The 15,240-nt window shown below is 47.0% G+C and overlaps 1 protein-coding gene across 1 annotated transcript in view; it reads right to left on the reverse strand.

Moving 5' to 3' along the window:
- GABBR2 (gamma-aminobutyric acid type B receptor subunit 2) overlaps positions 1 to 15,240 on the reverse strand; it is a 388,449-nt gene that overhangs the window by 63,860 nt on the left and 309,349 nt on the right. Inside the window, exons 12-13 of the mRNA XM_021066509.1 lie at positions 15,033 to 15,140; positions 279 to 401 (exon numbers count right to left, since the gene is read on the reverse strand). Of these exons, the coding sequence (XP_020922168.1) occupies positions 279 to 401; positions 15,033 to 15,140 (231 nt within the window). The remainder of the gene's footprint in view (positions 1 to 278; positions 402 to 15,032; positions 15,141 to 15,240) is intronic.

Here is a 15,240-nt window from a genome sequence, read left to right on the forward strand (position 1 = left end):
TAATACACCTCAACCAATTCTATCACTTTTTTTTTTTTTTTTTTGCCCCAGGAGTGAAGACCTTCTATTTGGCCTTCCTGAAATACTGTATATCTCAGATGGAAGGAAATGGAAATAGTGAGATATTCCTGATGGGGCCTGGGGCTCATGTGGAGCTGTGATGGTTTCCTCTCAAGAAGCATACCTTGGGCCGTGGGGGTGACGCGCTGCTCCACCCTCCCCGGGGGTCTGGGAGTAGCGCCCCGCAGGCCTCCCTCCTGCTGGAGCCGGGTACTTACCTCCATGCTGTACCTCTCCACCGTCCTTCTCAGGGGGTCCACAGCCTGCCAGCAAATCAGGATGCACAGGTCAATGAGCAGCATGCCCCCGACGATCACGAGCAGCTTCTGGTCCTTGATGATCTGCAGAGCGAGGGCAGAGGCAGAAGTGATCAGAGGTGAGGGGGGGGGTCCCAAATAGCAGCTGAGGGGCTGGGTCAGGTGAGAACTTGAAAATTCCCCTAGACGCCCCATGACCCGCAGGATCAATTCAGCCAAGCTCCTTTGCTTGGCATTCAAGGTCTTTCATGAGCTTGCTTGTCCGTGCCCCAAACACACTCGTATACTTAGTTAAGTCTGCTGACTCCCAGGCTCTGGCCCTGCTATGATTCTCACCCCAGGCCTTTGTGGGTGCTGGTTCTTTGTCTGAAATACTCTATTATTTCTATCTGGCAAACTGCTAATAATCCTTAAAGACCTAGATGCCTTGACACCTCCTCCATGAAGCCTCCCCAACTCCCACTGCAGAATGAATTACTCCCAGAGCACTTGGTTCACATGCCTAATTACAATAATAAGCATAAGTTCAATACTTATTATTAGGAACAATAAGAGTAGCAACTACAAGAAAAATAAATGCAAATGTAACATTTAATGAACCCTTATGCTGTGTCTACCTCTAGGTTGATTTTTTTACTTTCATTGTCATATAAAGGCAGATATCATTATTATTCCCATTTTTCAGATGAAGAAACTGAGGCTAGAGCTGGGGGCTGTAACTTGTTTAGTGGAATAAAGCTGCTAAGAGGTGAAGCCGAGATTGGAATCAAGCTTCTCTTCTTTCCAGAGTCCACACCCTCAGACATGTACATCACCAGCCAGATGCTGCCATGACCATACTGATGCTATATTAAGGTGTATACACATCTGCCCTCCTCAGTAAATGGGGGAACCCCTGACAGAAGGGAAGCCTGTTTAATTTATTTGTTTACCCTCAGCACTTAGCAGGGCCTCGCATGCAGTTGGTACTTAAAAGTTTGATGGATTGAATTGAAATGAAAGAATATATAAAGAAGAAATACAGCTTCCATCCCACTTTGCAGCCTGGGATATCTTTATTACACTGTGAAATTTCCACCCTATTTTATGTCCGTTTGATAGGGATTGGCCTGGGGACAAATGCTGTCAGGGGCAAAGCTAACCTGTATTTCACTCACTGCACATTTTTGTGCAGTGACCCAATGCCAAATAAAAGCTAATGTGATGAAGTCATTCTGGAAAAGATGATAAGAAAATAAACAAAACTGAGGCAGAGGCTTACAAAATATCACCAGGTCTAGCTTTTAATGATTAAAGTCATTCTTACAGAAGAAATAGAATCTCAAGGGGCTCCGCAGTGGGCAAAGGAAGAAAATTAATGAAAAGAACAAGAAAGTATTGCTGCATTACTACCAAAAAGATCAAACTCACCAAAACCACTTCACCTGGGGGCAGGGTGCTGGCAGTACTACCTCTGAGTCTTTTGAGAAGCATTCAGCAAATTGCTGATGGCCTGTAGAAACCCAGGTTAACCCCTGTCCTCGGGAACCAGGCAGCTCCCTGCCTGGCCTTGAGAAATTGGGCCAAAAGGAAGAAATGCCTGAGGAGGTTAGGACTCAGAGGACAGGTTGGAAGGGGCCTCCCTCCATGGTGCTCACCCAGGGCTTTTTGAGCCCCAGGCACCTGTCCACACTGTATCTCCCCCTGGAAGGGCTTTCCCCCATCCTTCTGCTGGTGCCCTCCTACCCTGATTTCAAACTAGGGCCTGAGCAGCTGCTCCTCTGTGAGTCTGGGCGTGCCCTGCCCGGGGTGCATCCTGCAACTAATGGTGTTGCTGTCAGAACCGAGGCAGCCACCAGCCAGCCTCCCCTAGGTACCCTGGTGCCTTGTGCAGGGGCTGGCACTCAGACCTTTTGGGGGAATGTGTGGGGAACGAATGAATGAGCTCGCTGGAAAACTGGTGCTACCAAGCAAGTCCAAGGTCACTGTCTCCCGCCTGGGGCTTAGGTTCTACTTTCCATAAGGCATGGCCTTCCACAGGTTCCTATCCCTTCCCAGGCCACTGTAGGCACTGGTTCTTTTATCTGAAACACCCTATTCTTTCTGTGTGGCTGAGCGTGGGTTGGGGTGGGGGCTCCCTGGAGAGGGAGAGCCTGTGTGACATGTGATGGGGCTTCACATGGAGGCTGCCACAGGTTTAAGTTTTTTTTTTTTTTTTTTTTTTTTTTTTTGGTCTTTTTGCCATTTCTAGGGCCACTTCTGCAGCATATGGAGGTTTCCAGGCTAGGAGTCTAATCGGAGCTGTAGCTGCCGGTCTACACCACAGCCACAGCAACGCCAGATCCTTAACCCACTGAGCAAGGCCAAGGATTGAACCCACGATCTCATGGTTCCTAGTTGGATTCGTTAACCACTGCGCCACTACGGGAACTCCAGGTTTAAGCATTTTTAAGCATCCGTGTGATGGGAGCTCTCTGCAGCACTGAGGGTGAACCTGAGGCAGAAACCTTCAGTAGGAGACCAGTGAGGAACTGGGGCCACCATCTTGGTGACGAAGGAGGAGGCCTGATCCAGAGCAGCAACTATCAGGGGACAGGAGGATGCAGATGCCACAAACACCGGGCAGGCAGATTTGCTGGCCTCAGCCTCTCAGTTCTCTCCTCCCCCACCAGCAAGTGCCAGCACCTCTGGGTCCCTCCTTCTCTGCCAAGGCTTTCCTGTGAGACAAAAGGGAGGGGTACTACTCTTCCCACAGTCTAACTTCCAGGAGGTGGTGACCTTGAACTTGCTCCCAAGTGCCTCTTTCTCTTGGCCTCTTCCTGAGAGCTCATGCATACAGGAGAATGGACCACCTTATACTCCAGCACGCAACACCTCTGGTCTGTTGGGACTGTGCAGTCTACACTAGAGGAGAAGCAGTACACTGAAGGAAAGGCCTGAGAAATGTGGGGTGAAGCCACACGCAGTGAGTCCCTGCAGGGGGGAGACCTCGCTTCAGAATGAATGCTGTTCCTCTCCTGCTGCTTCCTAAATGGGGAAGGCACCCATGTGGGACAGATGGCCTTAAAAAGATTATCCCATTTACCAGAGGGAAATTCTGGTGCTTAAATCGTCCTCTCAATTTGAAGGCTCAAGCACAAAGTTTGAGGCAGCATGTGGCAGTGGAAAGTCAAGACCTTGGATTATGTGGACCTGGACTGGAGTCCTGGCTCCATTCTCTTATGACCTGTGTGTGACCGTGGGCAAACCATTTCCTTGATTATTCTGCACCTCTGATTTGTAAAATGGCAAGGAGTGGAGGGCAAGTGGGGAGGCTCAGGTGATAGCTCCTAAGTATGGTACCAAGAACATGAATATGGTTTTGGACCTAGAAGACCTCATACTAGTCCCTGCTCCTGTCAAATGTGATCTTGAGCAAGCTGTGTAATTTTCTAGGCTTATTTTCTCCTCTAGAAGTGGGGCCAGTGAGCCCTAAGCTGCAGAGGTGGTATAAAAGTAAAATGTGATGATGTTTGGAAAGCACCTAGTACAATGTCTGGCTCAGAGAAGATACTCAACAAAAGGTAGCAGTTTGGCTACCATCACTCGGGTTTTGATAATTTGCAGCTCTATGTTTATGTGCAGGACAGTGACACCTAGGGGCAAAGTGTGACACTGCACCTCAGCTCTACTAAACTGGTGGCTAATCATCCCATAGACGAGAAGGTGGGAAAACCTTCCAGGGTGGGAAGATCCTGAGAATAAAAGGAGAGGACCTGTCTAATTTCCTTTTGGTACAAGTTCCAAAGTCTGGCACTGGACCTGTGTTTGTGACTAAATAGATTTAGGCTAAGTAGTTATGAATCACATTTTATTTATTTATTTGCTTTTTAGGGCTACTCCTACAGCATATGGAAGTTCCCAGGCTAGGGGTTGAATCAGAGCTGCAGCTGCCGGCCTACCCCACAGCCACAGCAACAGGGGATCAGAACCACATCTGCAACCTATGCAGCAGTTTGCGGCAATGCCGGATCCTTAACCCATTGAGCAAGGCCAGGGATTGAACCCATATCCTCATGAATACTAGTCGGGTTCATAACCCACTGAGCCACAATGGGAAATCCCCACATTTGATTTATTAATTATAGGAACATTTACTAAGTGTCTAATCTGAGTCAGGATTTTTTTTTTTTTCTTCTTCTAGGCACTAGAGCTCCAGCAGTGGGCAAAATATGAATATCTTGTCCTCATAGAGCATGTGTGATATGGACGAGACTAATCACGAATAATTAAATACCCCATGCATATACACAATACAGTGCCAGGAAGAGGTGACTTAAAATCATTTCTTACAAAAGATCTAAAAATTTAACTTTAAAAAGCAGCAGTGACCTAACCATACAAAGTCTGAGCACCAGAGAATCCTCAAATTGGGTAAGGCCATCTCTCTAGTTTCACGCCAGCTTCCCTGACTTCCCTCCTTATTTTTCAGCTCTCTCTTCAAAAGCTACATGAACTCTCCTCTGTAATATCCAGGAACCTCAGTGCTCTCTCAGGCTGGGAGGTTACTGAGTGAGAGATGGGAAGGAAGACACCCGGGAACTGGTTAAGCACCAGTTCTGGAATCAGATCCTGAATTTGGATCTTACTAACTGGCTGTGTTACCTTGGGTAAGCTTCCTAATCTGTCTGAGCCATTTTCCTCATCTACACAATGAGACTACACAAAGCACATTAGATTACCAGAGCCTGGCTCACTCTTCAAGAGATGTCAGCTATTTTTATTATTATTGGCCATGCTCACAGCATGTGGAAGTTCTCAGGCCAGGGACTGAACCTATGCCATAGCTGAACCAGAGCCACACCAGTGACAAGGCCAAAACCTTAACTTTCTGAGCCACGAGAGAACTCCCGTCAGCTATTATTAGTAAATGTCACTTCCCATGGTTGTTTAGAGCAGGGATCAGCAAACTATGGATTTGGCCCATTGTTTGTCTTTGTAAATAAAGTCTTATTGGAAGAAGGTCATGCCCACATTTATCTCTGGCTGCTTTCATTCTAGGACAGCAGAGTTGAGTGGTTTTAACAGAGGCTGTGTGCCCTGCAAAGCCTAACTTATTTACCATCTGACTCTTTAGAGGAAGAGTTGGCTGACTCCTGGTATAGAGAAAAGGGCATTTCTTTATTTCTCCAGAAAACTTCAGCTATTCGGACTGATTCAGACTGGCCTGCTAGAACCAGCTCTCTGTCTAATTTCAGGTACGCCGTTCCAGAGGGAACACACCGTGAATGGCAAGGATTCTAGGAGTTTTATAGCACAGCAACCCTGCCTTCCTGCCAGCACGCAGATGATGGTCACTCTCTTGTTATTTTCCTGAAGCTGAGCCCGATCAAGGTCTGAGAGGATGGCCCCCTGTTATTATGTGCAGTAGTATCAAGTCATATTTGTGGGGAACTTCCTTTGTCCTCAAAAAAACATCTTCCCCAGAACAGAGGCTCTCATCTCTCAACTACTGCTCTCATCTCAATGTTTAGTGTGGTCCTAGTAAGAGTAAGAGGCAGAATAAAGACTGTTGGCAGTGAGGCTTCTCAATGTAAGATTTTATGATTGAGCTTTAGGAAGCAACTGTAACATACTATAAAAATACTGAATTCAGAAGCATGAAGTGGGAGTTCCCGTCGTGGCGCAGTGGTAAACGAATCCAACTAGGAACCATGAGGTTGCAGGTTCGGTCCCTGCCCTTGCTCAGTGGGTTAATGATCCGGCGTTGCCGTGAGCTGTGGTGTAGGTTGCAGACGCAGCTCGGATCCCGCGTTGCTGTAGCTCTGGCGTAGGCCAGTGGCTGCAGCTCCGATTGGACCCCTGGCCTGGGAACCTCCATATGCCGCGGGAGCGGCCCAAGAAATAGCTAAAAAGACAAAACAAAAAAAAAAACAAACAAACAAACAAAAAAAAGAAGCATGAAGTCACCACACATCAATACTTCCTTTAGGAGTTCCTGTTGTGGCGCAGTGGTTAATGAATCTGACTAGGAACCATGAGGTTGTGGGTTCGATCCCTGGCCTTGCTCAGCGGGTTCAGGATCTGGCGTTGCTGTGAGCTGTGGTGTAGGTCTCAGATGTGGCTCAGATCTGGTGTTGCTGTGGCTGTGCTGTAGGCCGGTGGCTATGGCTCCGATTCGACCCCTGGCCTGGGAATCTCCATATGCTGCGGGAGCGGCCCTAGAAAAGGCAAAAAGACAAAAAACAAAACAAAACAAAAAACCTTCCTTTAATAGGCTTCTTTTTTTTTCACATCTTTAAAAATGTAGCCCTATGGGGTGAAGTTTAAGTGTGTGTGTTTGGGGAGGGGGTGACATGGTGGGTGGAGGAAGGACAGGGTGGAAGCCAGGGAAGGAAGACAAGGATAAAAAGACTATGAAAAAATGTGAGATTGCATTTACAAATTTAGATAAATCTTTTTTTTTTTTTTTTTTTTTTTTTTTGTCTTTTTGCCATTTCTTGGGCTGCTCCCGCGGCATTTGGAGGTTCCCAGGCTAGGGGTTGAATGGGAGCTGCAGCTGCCAGCCTACGCCAGAGCCATAGCAATGCAGGATCCGAGCCACGTCTGCAAACTACACCACAGCTCACGGCAATGCCGGATCATTAACCCACTGAGCAAGGGCAGGGACTGAACCCGCAACCTCATGGTTCCTAGTCGGATTCGTTAACCACTGAGCCACGACAGGAACTCCAAGGAAAATCTTGTATATGTTTCAATAAAAAAAATTAAGGGGCCTACTTTAAAAAAGTCTAAATAGAAAAAAGCCCCATGAAACAAAACAATGACAATGAGAACCAGCCTTGGCTGTGTGAAAGGTTGGAGTCAGGGAGAATTCAATCCTAGTTTTGACCTGCGACTACCACAGCCCTTTCAAAATCATCTGGTTCCTGACCTGAGTTTGTTTGTTTGTTTGTTTGTTTTTGTCTTTTTGCCATTTCTTGGGCCGCTCCCGCGGCATATGGAGGTTCCCAGGCTAGGGGCTGAATTGGAGCTGCAGCTGCCAGCCTACGCCAGAGCCACAGCAATGCAGGATCCGAGCCACGTCTGTGACCTACACCACAGCTCGTGGCAACGCCAGATCCTTAACCCACTGAGCAAGGGCAGGGATCGAACCCGCAACCTCATGGTTCCTAGTCGGATTCGTTAACCACTGCGCCACGACGGGAACTCCCCCACCTGAGTTTTTGATCTGGTAAAGGTATACATTTCTCTTCTACATCCTTAACCTCCTCTAATTTGGCTGGTAAATGATACTCAGCTGTAGTGCCACAAGTCTGTTCCTGGAATAACTGGAAAGCCTAGGGCAAAAAGTGTTTCACACTGGAGACGTGTGTTCATCTGGCCTCAATCATTTTCACAACAGACTGAGCTGGTGACCAAATCTTGTATTCAAAGCCTTTGGCAGTTTCTCAGGCCCCCTCCCTGGATGCCTGGGCCCACCACCTGCCTGGGCTCTTGCTCTGTCTAGACCCCAGAGGGGGAGCAGGTCCCCCCATCTCAGGCAGCACAGCGCCCTGTGGCCACATCACAGCTCCAGTTCCCGTGGAGCTTTCAGACAACTGAACACCTGAAGTCTCCCCTGGCATGTTTTGTCAACTGTTGCCAGACACTCTGAGTGTTCTTGCTTAGCAATCACATGAGTAATAGAAAATAAAGGCTGGTTCTTGATCACTGATAATAATACGCGTGAGTCACATATTGACACAAAAGAACCAATACTGTGATTCTTCAAAACCAGGATGGAGTTGTCATAAATAGCAGTGTCTCTAACCAGAGCCACAGAGCAGGAGGGGCCCCAGGAGTCTCTTGGTGCCTGTTAAACTCTGGCTTGCATCAGCTTCGCTGGAAGGCTGGTGGAAACACATTCCTGGGCTCCACCCCAGGATCCCGATTCTTAGGGCTGGGGTGAGGCCTGAGAATCTGCATATCTAATGAGCTCCCAGGTGATGTCGACAATGCCGCTGGTCCAGCTCACACTCTGGGTAGCCCTGATCTAGACCAGAGGTCTCCTACCCTGGCTGTATATTCGTGTCACCTTGGGATGTCTAATAACTCCTGAGGCTCAGCGCGGGCCGGGAGGTGTGCACTGGGCTGGGTTTTTTCTTGTAGTTTTTAAAAGCTCCCATTTGATTATAATGTGCGGTCAGGTCTGAGAAGAAACAAGTGGCCAGGTACCTCATCTTACAGACAGTAGGGAGGTGTCACAGATGCTCCCAAGACCCAGTGAGAGGAGGGCCTTCCAGGGGAGCACAGGCAGCGGGTGGCAGAGCCGAGCTCTCTCCCCCTCAGAATGCAGTCTGCAGTTTTCCTAAGGCGCTCTGGTGTGGGGCAGGGGGCGGAGAAGGGAGGCTACACCCTCACGTCTGAAGCAGCTCCTGAAGCAGCCCTGGCAGAGAAAGTGCAGGTGGTGAGGCTGACGAGTGAGAGGTGCCTCTGGGCTCCAGGTAGAATCACAGCTCGGGAGATACCATTTCAGTCTGCCCCATTTTACAGATAAGGAAACAGAGGCCCAGAAAAGTGAAGAGACTTGTGGAAAGACCCATGAAGGTCAGTGGTAAAGCAGAAGGTAGAAGCCCACCTCCTGCGGTACCTGCTGGCCTCACCAGCTTGGGCACACCTTGACTGCCTCAAGTGCAAAGGCTCATGGCCCAGTTAACTGGACGCCAAGTGCAAGTTTGGGGTGAAGATCTGGAACAATAGTCACCCCGATCCAGAGTGGGATGAGATCACAGCGCAGGATCTCCCGAGGAGATGTCTGCAAATGGGCTGTACACACACCAGGGATTTTAAAAGTATATCTGGGGTGGCAGGTGGCGGTAGAGTTGAATCAAGAGGAGGATTTTTGGCATGAGGTGTCATGATGCTATCTCACCTCATCCCCAGGTAAGAGCATGATGGGTATCTTCCTCCCGGGCTTAAATCAAGAGAGAGGCTTACAGAATACTGAGATCAGGCTTGGTCACTAGGGTTGCCTGCAGTGTGGAGAAATCCACGGGACGATGACAGGCCAGTTGCTCCAGGAATGGAGCAAAGAGGGGAAGGGCTACAGTGGGATCTTAGGAATGAAGAATGTGTGGGTGCCTCTTGAGTACTAGATGTGGGTCCTGGGCAAGGGAAAGCTGTGTAGCCTGCTCAAGGCAAGCTGGAGGAGTGAGGTGAGCCCAGGAGTGGGGGTCTGCCGCCTGCCCAGGAAAAGAGCCACAAATGGCCAAGTGGAGGAGTATTTCCCCTACGTTGGGAGCACTGTAGGAGAGAAAGTCCCAATAATGGGGGCTTCGAAAATGCCACAAAAGGACCCCATGAGAACTTAAAGGGGGCCTGCTTAACCTCTGCCAGAACCAGCAAACCCAGTGCAATTCCTGGCAAGTGAGGTCTTTCCTGGCTCTCCCACCACGCCAAGAGCCAACTCTGCAGCGTTTGGAAGCCTTGGGAATGGGATGATGGGGAAAACGACTTAGGCTGGCAACAGAGAGAGAAGCAGTCCATCTGTACCCCCTCTCCTACGGCAGGTGGCTGGCTGCTTCAGGCTGAGCTAGGGGAGGAGAAGTGGTGCCTTTGAATGCAGTTTTAAGTTTTGAATATTATGATGGACTCCACATCTTAGCTGCTGACCAGGGTACCTTCAAAGTCATGAAACTTATCTGAATGTTTATCTAGGAGCAAGGGAACAACAGCACCCACCACTGGAAGAGTTAAAAAGGACAGTGTGGAGAAAGTTTCTCATTGCTTACATCCTAAGAGTCAAGCTTAATTTACATGATAGTTACAGTCAACCACGTGGTGGCAAATGCATTTCTCCCGCAGGTAAGCAGGGCTCCTGTCCTCTAAGAGCGCTCTGAAAATGGTAGCACTAAATCTGGCCCTTGCCCTGTCTCATTCTCCACTTTTAAGGGTTCCCCATTGCCCACATGTTAAATTTCAGATTCTTGATTCTGGACAGGATGGCAGAGTAGAAGGACTTGAGCTCATTTCCTCTCGTGAAAACACCAAACTAACTGCTGCACAACCACTGACCAAATACACTGGAACCTACCAAAAAAGATATTTTATACCCAAAGACAAGAAGCCACAATAATCAAATCCAATACCAGGTGGGTGGGTGACCCACAAATTGGAAAATCATTATATCAAAGAGGTTTTCCTGCAGGAGAGTTCTGAGTCCACATCAGGCTCCCCAACCTAAGGGTCTGGCATTGAGAGGAGCCATCAGAGCATCTGAAGTCCAGCAGGGCCTGAGTGGAGGAGCTCCACAGAACTAGGGGAAACAGAAAATCCACTCTAGGAAGGTGCACACAAGGTCTTGTGTGGACTGGGCCCAGGACAAAGCGGTGACTCCATATGTGCCAGAGCCAGTATGACACTCCATAATGATCAAGGAATCAATCCAAGAAGATACACGACAATTTTAAATATTTATGCACCTAACACAGGAACACCTCAATATATAAGGCAAATGCCAACGGCCATAAAAGAAGAAACTGACACTATTACTGTGCGGGACTTTAACACTTCACTTACACCAATGGACAGATCATCAAGACAGAAAATCAATAAGGAAACACAGGCCTTAAATGACACATTAGACCAAATGGACTTAATTGATACTTATAGAACAACCATCTAAAAGCGGCAAAATACACTTTCTTCTCAAGGGCACAGGAAACCTTCTCCTTGACCAATCATATCCTAGGCCACAAAGCAAGTCTTGGTAAACTTAAAAAGCTGAAATCATAATAAGCATCTATTCTCATCACAATGCTATGAGATTAGAAATCAACTACAAGGAAAAAACTGTAAAAGAAACACCAACATATTGAGGCTAAACAATTAATGGATCACTGAAGAAATCAAAGAGGAAATTTAAAAAATACCTACAGACAAATGACAATGAAAACACATGATCTAAAATCTATGGATGCAGCAAAAGCAGTTCTAAGAGGGAAATTTATAGCAATACAATCTTACCTCTACAAATAAGGAAAATTTCTAATCAGCAACCTAAACTTAGACCTAAAGCAACTAAAGAAAGAAGAACAAACGAAACCCAAAGTTAGTAGAAGGAAATAAATAATAAAGATTAGAGGAGCAATAGATGAAAAAGAGACAAAATGAACAGAAAAGATCAATGAAACTAAAAGCTGGTTCTTTGAAAAGATCAACAAAATTGATAAATCTTTTAGCCAGACTCATAAAGGAAGAAAGGGAGAGAGCTCAAATTACTAAAAGTAGAAATGGAAAAGGAGGAGTTATAACTGACACCACAGAAATACAAATGATTGTAAGAAACTACTACAAGCAAGTACATGCCAATAAAATGGACATGCTAGAAGAAATGGACCAAATTTAGAAATCCATTGTATTTCTATACACCTCACCTTTTAAAACAGAAAACATGAGCAGATCAATTGCAAGTATTGAGACTGCAAGTGTGATTAAAATGCTTCAACAAAAAAAGTCCAGGACCAGAGCCTTCACAGGCAAATTCTATCAAACATTTAGAGGAGAGTTAACACTTAGCCTTCTCAAACTCCTCCAAAAATTGCAGAGGAAGGAACATTCTCAAACTCCTCCCGTAAGGCCACCATTCCCTGATACCAAAACCAGACAAAGATACCACAAAAAAGAAAATAACAGGCCATTATTGCTGAAGAACACCGACCAAAAATCCTCCATAAAAAACTAGTAAATTGAATCCAACAATACATTAAAAGGATCCATCATCAAGAAGGATTTATTGCAGGGATACAAGGATTTTTCAATTTCCACTAATCAGCATGATACACTACATTAACAAACTGAGGAATAGATTGTGGGATTATCTCAATAGCAGAAAGAGCTTTTGAAAAAATTCAACACCCATTTTTGATGATAACTCTCCATAAAGTGGGCATAAAGGGAACCTACATCAACGTAATAAAGGCCATATATGACAAATCTATAGCTAACATCATTCTCAACAGTGAAAAGCTGAAACTGTTTCTCCCAAGATCAGGCTAGGGGTCGAATTGGAGCTGTAGCTGCTGGCCTACACCATAGCAACACAGGAGCTGAGCTGTGTCTCTGACCTACACCAAAGCTCATGGCAACGCCGGATCTTTAACCCACGGAGAAAGGGATCGAACCCGTGTCCTCATGGATACTAGTTGGGTTATTTAACTGCTGAGCCACAATAGGAACTCCAAAGATGTCCACTTTTGCCACTTTTATTCAACATCATTTTGGAAGTCCTAGCCATAGCAAGCAGAGAAGGAAAGAACTAAAAGGAATCCACATTGGAAAGGAAGAAGTTAAATTGTCACTATTTGCAGATGACATGATGCTATACATAGGAAATCCTCAAGATGCTACCAGAAAACTACTAGAGCTCACCAATGGATTCAGTAAAGTTGTAGGATACAAAATTAACACACAGAAATCCATTGTATTTCTATATACCAACAACGAAAGATCAGAGAGCGAAAGTAAGGAAAAAATCCCATTTACCATCACATCAAAAAGAATAAAATGGATCAGATGAAGATGGCAGAGGAGGAGGACATGGAGCTCACCTTCTCCCACAAATATATACATAAATAAACTACATGTAGAACAATTCTCACAGGTCATCTACTGAATACTAGCAAAAGATCTTAGACTTCCAAAAGGGCAAGAAAACCTCCCCATAACTGAGTAGGACAAAAGAAAAAAAAAGAGAGAGAGAGAGAGAGAGAGAGAAGGGAGAAAAAGGAATCAGGACAGGACCAGCATTCCTGGGAGGGAGCCGTGAAAGAGCAAAGGATGCCACACTGGGAGGCCCCCTGACTGGTGAGATCAGCTTGGATAGAAGGGGAGCCTCAAAGGCTCAGAGAAAAGTGCAGCGGCCAGTCTGCAAAGGGCAAATCAGAGAGGGATCTGCACAGACGATTGGTGCCACCACCCAGTGCACCCGGGCCTGGGATACTTGTGTGGAGTCTGGGTGCTGAGGCTGGGGCTTTGGAGGTCAGTTCTGGGGTGAGGGCTAGGAAGGGGTGCATCACACCTGAAGGAGTGCACGAGGAGGCCTGGGCCCACCAGAGAAGTAAGACTCCATTGTTGGGAAGTGTGAGAGGAGGGGGTGGGATTGCCATGCGATCTTCTTTCTCTGTGTGCACATGGGCTCTCAGGCAGTGGTGCACCCCTTGTGCAGGCTATGGGGGTAGGGACACACTGCCATAGCCATTTCATACTCCAAAGGTGGGTAGAGTCTGCCACCACTGAGGACCCTGGGACCAGGCACCACTTGCCTTCCCCACCACCCCAGGGGTCACTGCTGCAGTGGAGGCCCTGAAACTGGGCACCATCTGCTGCCTGTACTTACCCTGGGGTGCACACAGCCCACCACCACCGCCGCTGCCAAGGGCCCTGCAACCAGGCACCACCCCTACCTCCCCAGGGATCCTGCGACGGGGTGTTGCCTGCTGCCCCCTGCATCCCCAGGGGTAGCAGCCACTGCAAAGGGCCCCATGATCAGGTGTTAGTCTTAGGCATGCCTGTTGCCCCACATCCCTGGGAACATGCATGGGCCAGGCACCTGTACACCCTCTATCAAGGGGATAATGACCTGGACACACTAAGGAAAGAGACAGCCAGCATCCAAACCAAAAGTAGCCCTCACAGTAACAAAACAGTAAACCCACAGAAGCTACCCAGGGATTCCCCCACAAATAAATAGCCCTCCAAGACTACAGGAGATAACTGTTTTCTCCTAAACTCACAGAGTGAGAGAAATATAAGCAAAATGAAGAGCAGAGGGACCATTCTCAGGTAAAACAACAGGAGAATTCCTCTGATGCAGAAGACAATGAAAGAGACCTCTGCAGTCTAACAGACACTGAGTTAAAGGAAAAAAAAAAAAAAAAAGGTAATGGAAATACTGAAGGAATTAAGAAAGGCTATCAACAGAAATGCAGATTACTGTAAAAAGGGGCTAGAAACTATAAGGAAGAGTCAAGACAAATTAGAAAACTCATTTGCTGAGACTAAAGCTAAGCTAAAGGCAATGAATTGCGGTATGAATAATGCAGAAGAATGAATAAGTGACTTGGAAGATAAAATAATGGAAATCTAAAAAAGTACCTACTGTATAGCACAGGGAAGTCTACTCACTATTCTGTAATACCCTATATGGGAAAAGAATCTGAAAAAGAATGGATAGGTGTATACGTTTAGCTGAATCACTTTGCTGTACATCTGAAGCTAACACAACATGGTCAATCAACTGCACTCCAATATAAAATAAAGTTCAGATTCCTTGCTGTCTCTCCTGCCTCCCCGTGAAGCCTCCTCTTGCACCCTATCTCCCCAAGCCCGTGCCCAGGCCTCAGCACCCTGAACACATCTCTCCCTTCCCTAGGCCTCCGTGCATATGATTCTCTCTGCAGGGCTGAAAACCTCCCAGCCACTGCTTCCCACTCACTGTCCAGGTCTTAGCATAGATGTCACTTCCTACTCAAAGCCTTTACTGGTTCTGCACCCTAGTATCTCCTGCATGCATCCAACCAGCCCTTATCTCCTTGCATTATAAACATTTTGTTGGCTGGCTGATTTTCCCAGAAGGCTGATGGAGGTGGGGAGGATTAGGTTTAGCTTAAATCCCCAGGAAATAGCCCAGGGCCTGGCACACAGTAGGTGCCCAATAATCTTTAAATAAATAGTAAATGAACATTGCAAACACCCTGTAACAGAAGGAGGGATTACCTTCTTCTTCATTTTCACATTTTTGAAGATGGCGTGGACCCTCCATGTCTTTGCAAACATTGCCCCAAAGGCAGTGGTGTAGCCCACGGTGAGAATCCAGGTCCTGACCTAGAGAGCATGAGAAAACAGAGGCATTAACTCCTCCCAGGTGGAGGGATCTTGTCATTTATGGGAGTGTCCCAACAGGGGGGATTCTAGACAATGGGGA

The sequence above is a fragment of the Sus scrofa genome, chromosome 1 (assembly GCF_000003025.6).
Source record: "Sus scrofa isolate TJ Tabasco breed Duroc chromosome 1, Sscrofa11.1, whole genome shotgun sequence".
Lineage (NCBI taxonomy): Eukaryota > Metazoa > Chordata > Mammalia > Artiodactyla > Suidae > Sus > Sus scrofa.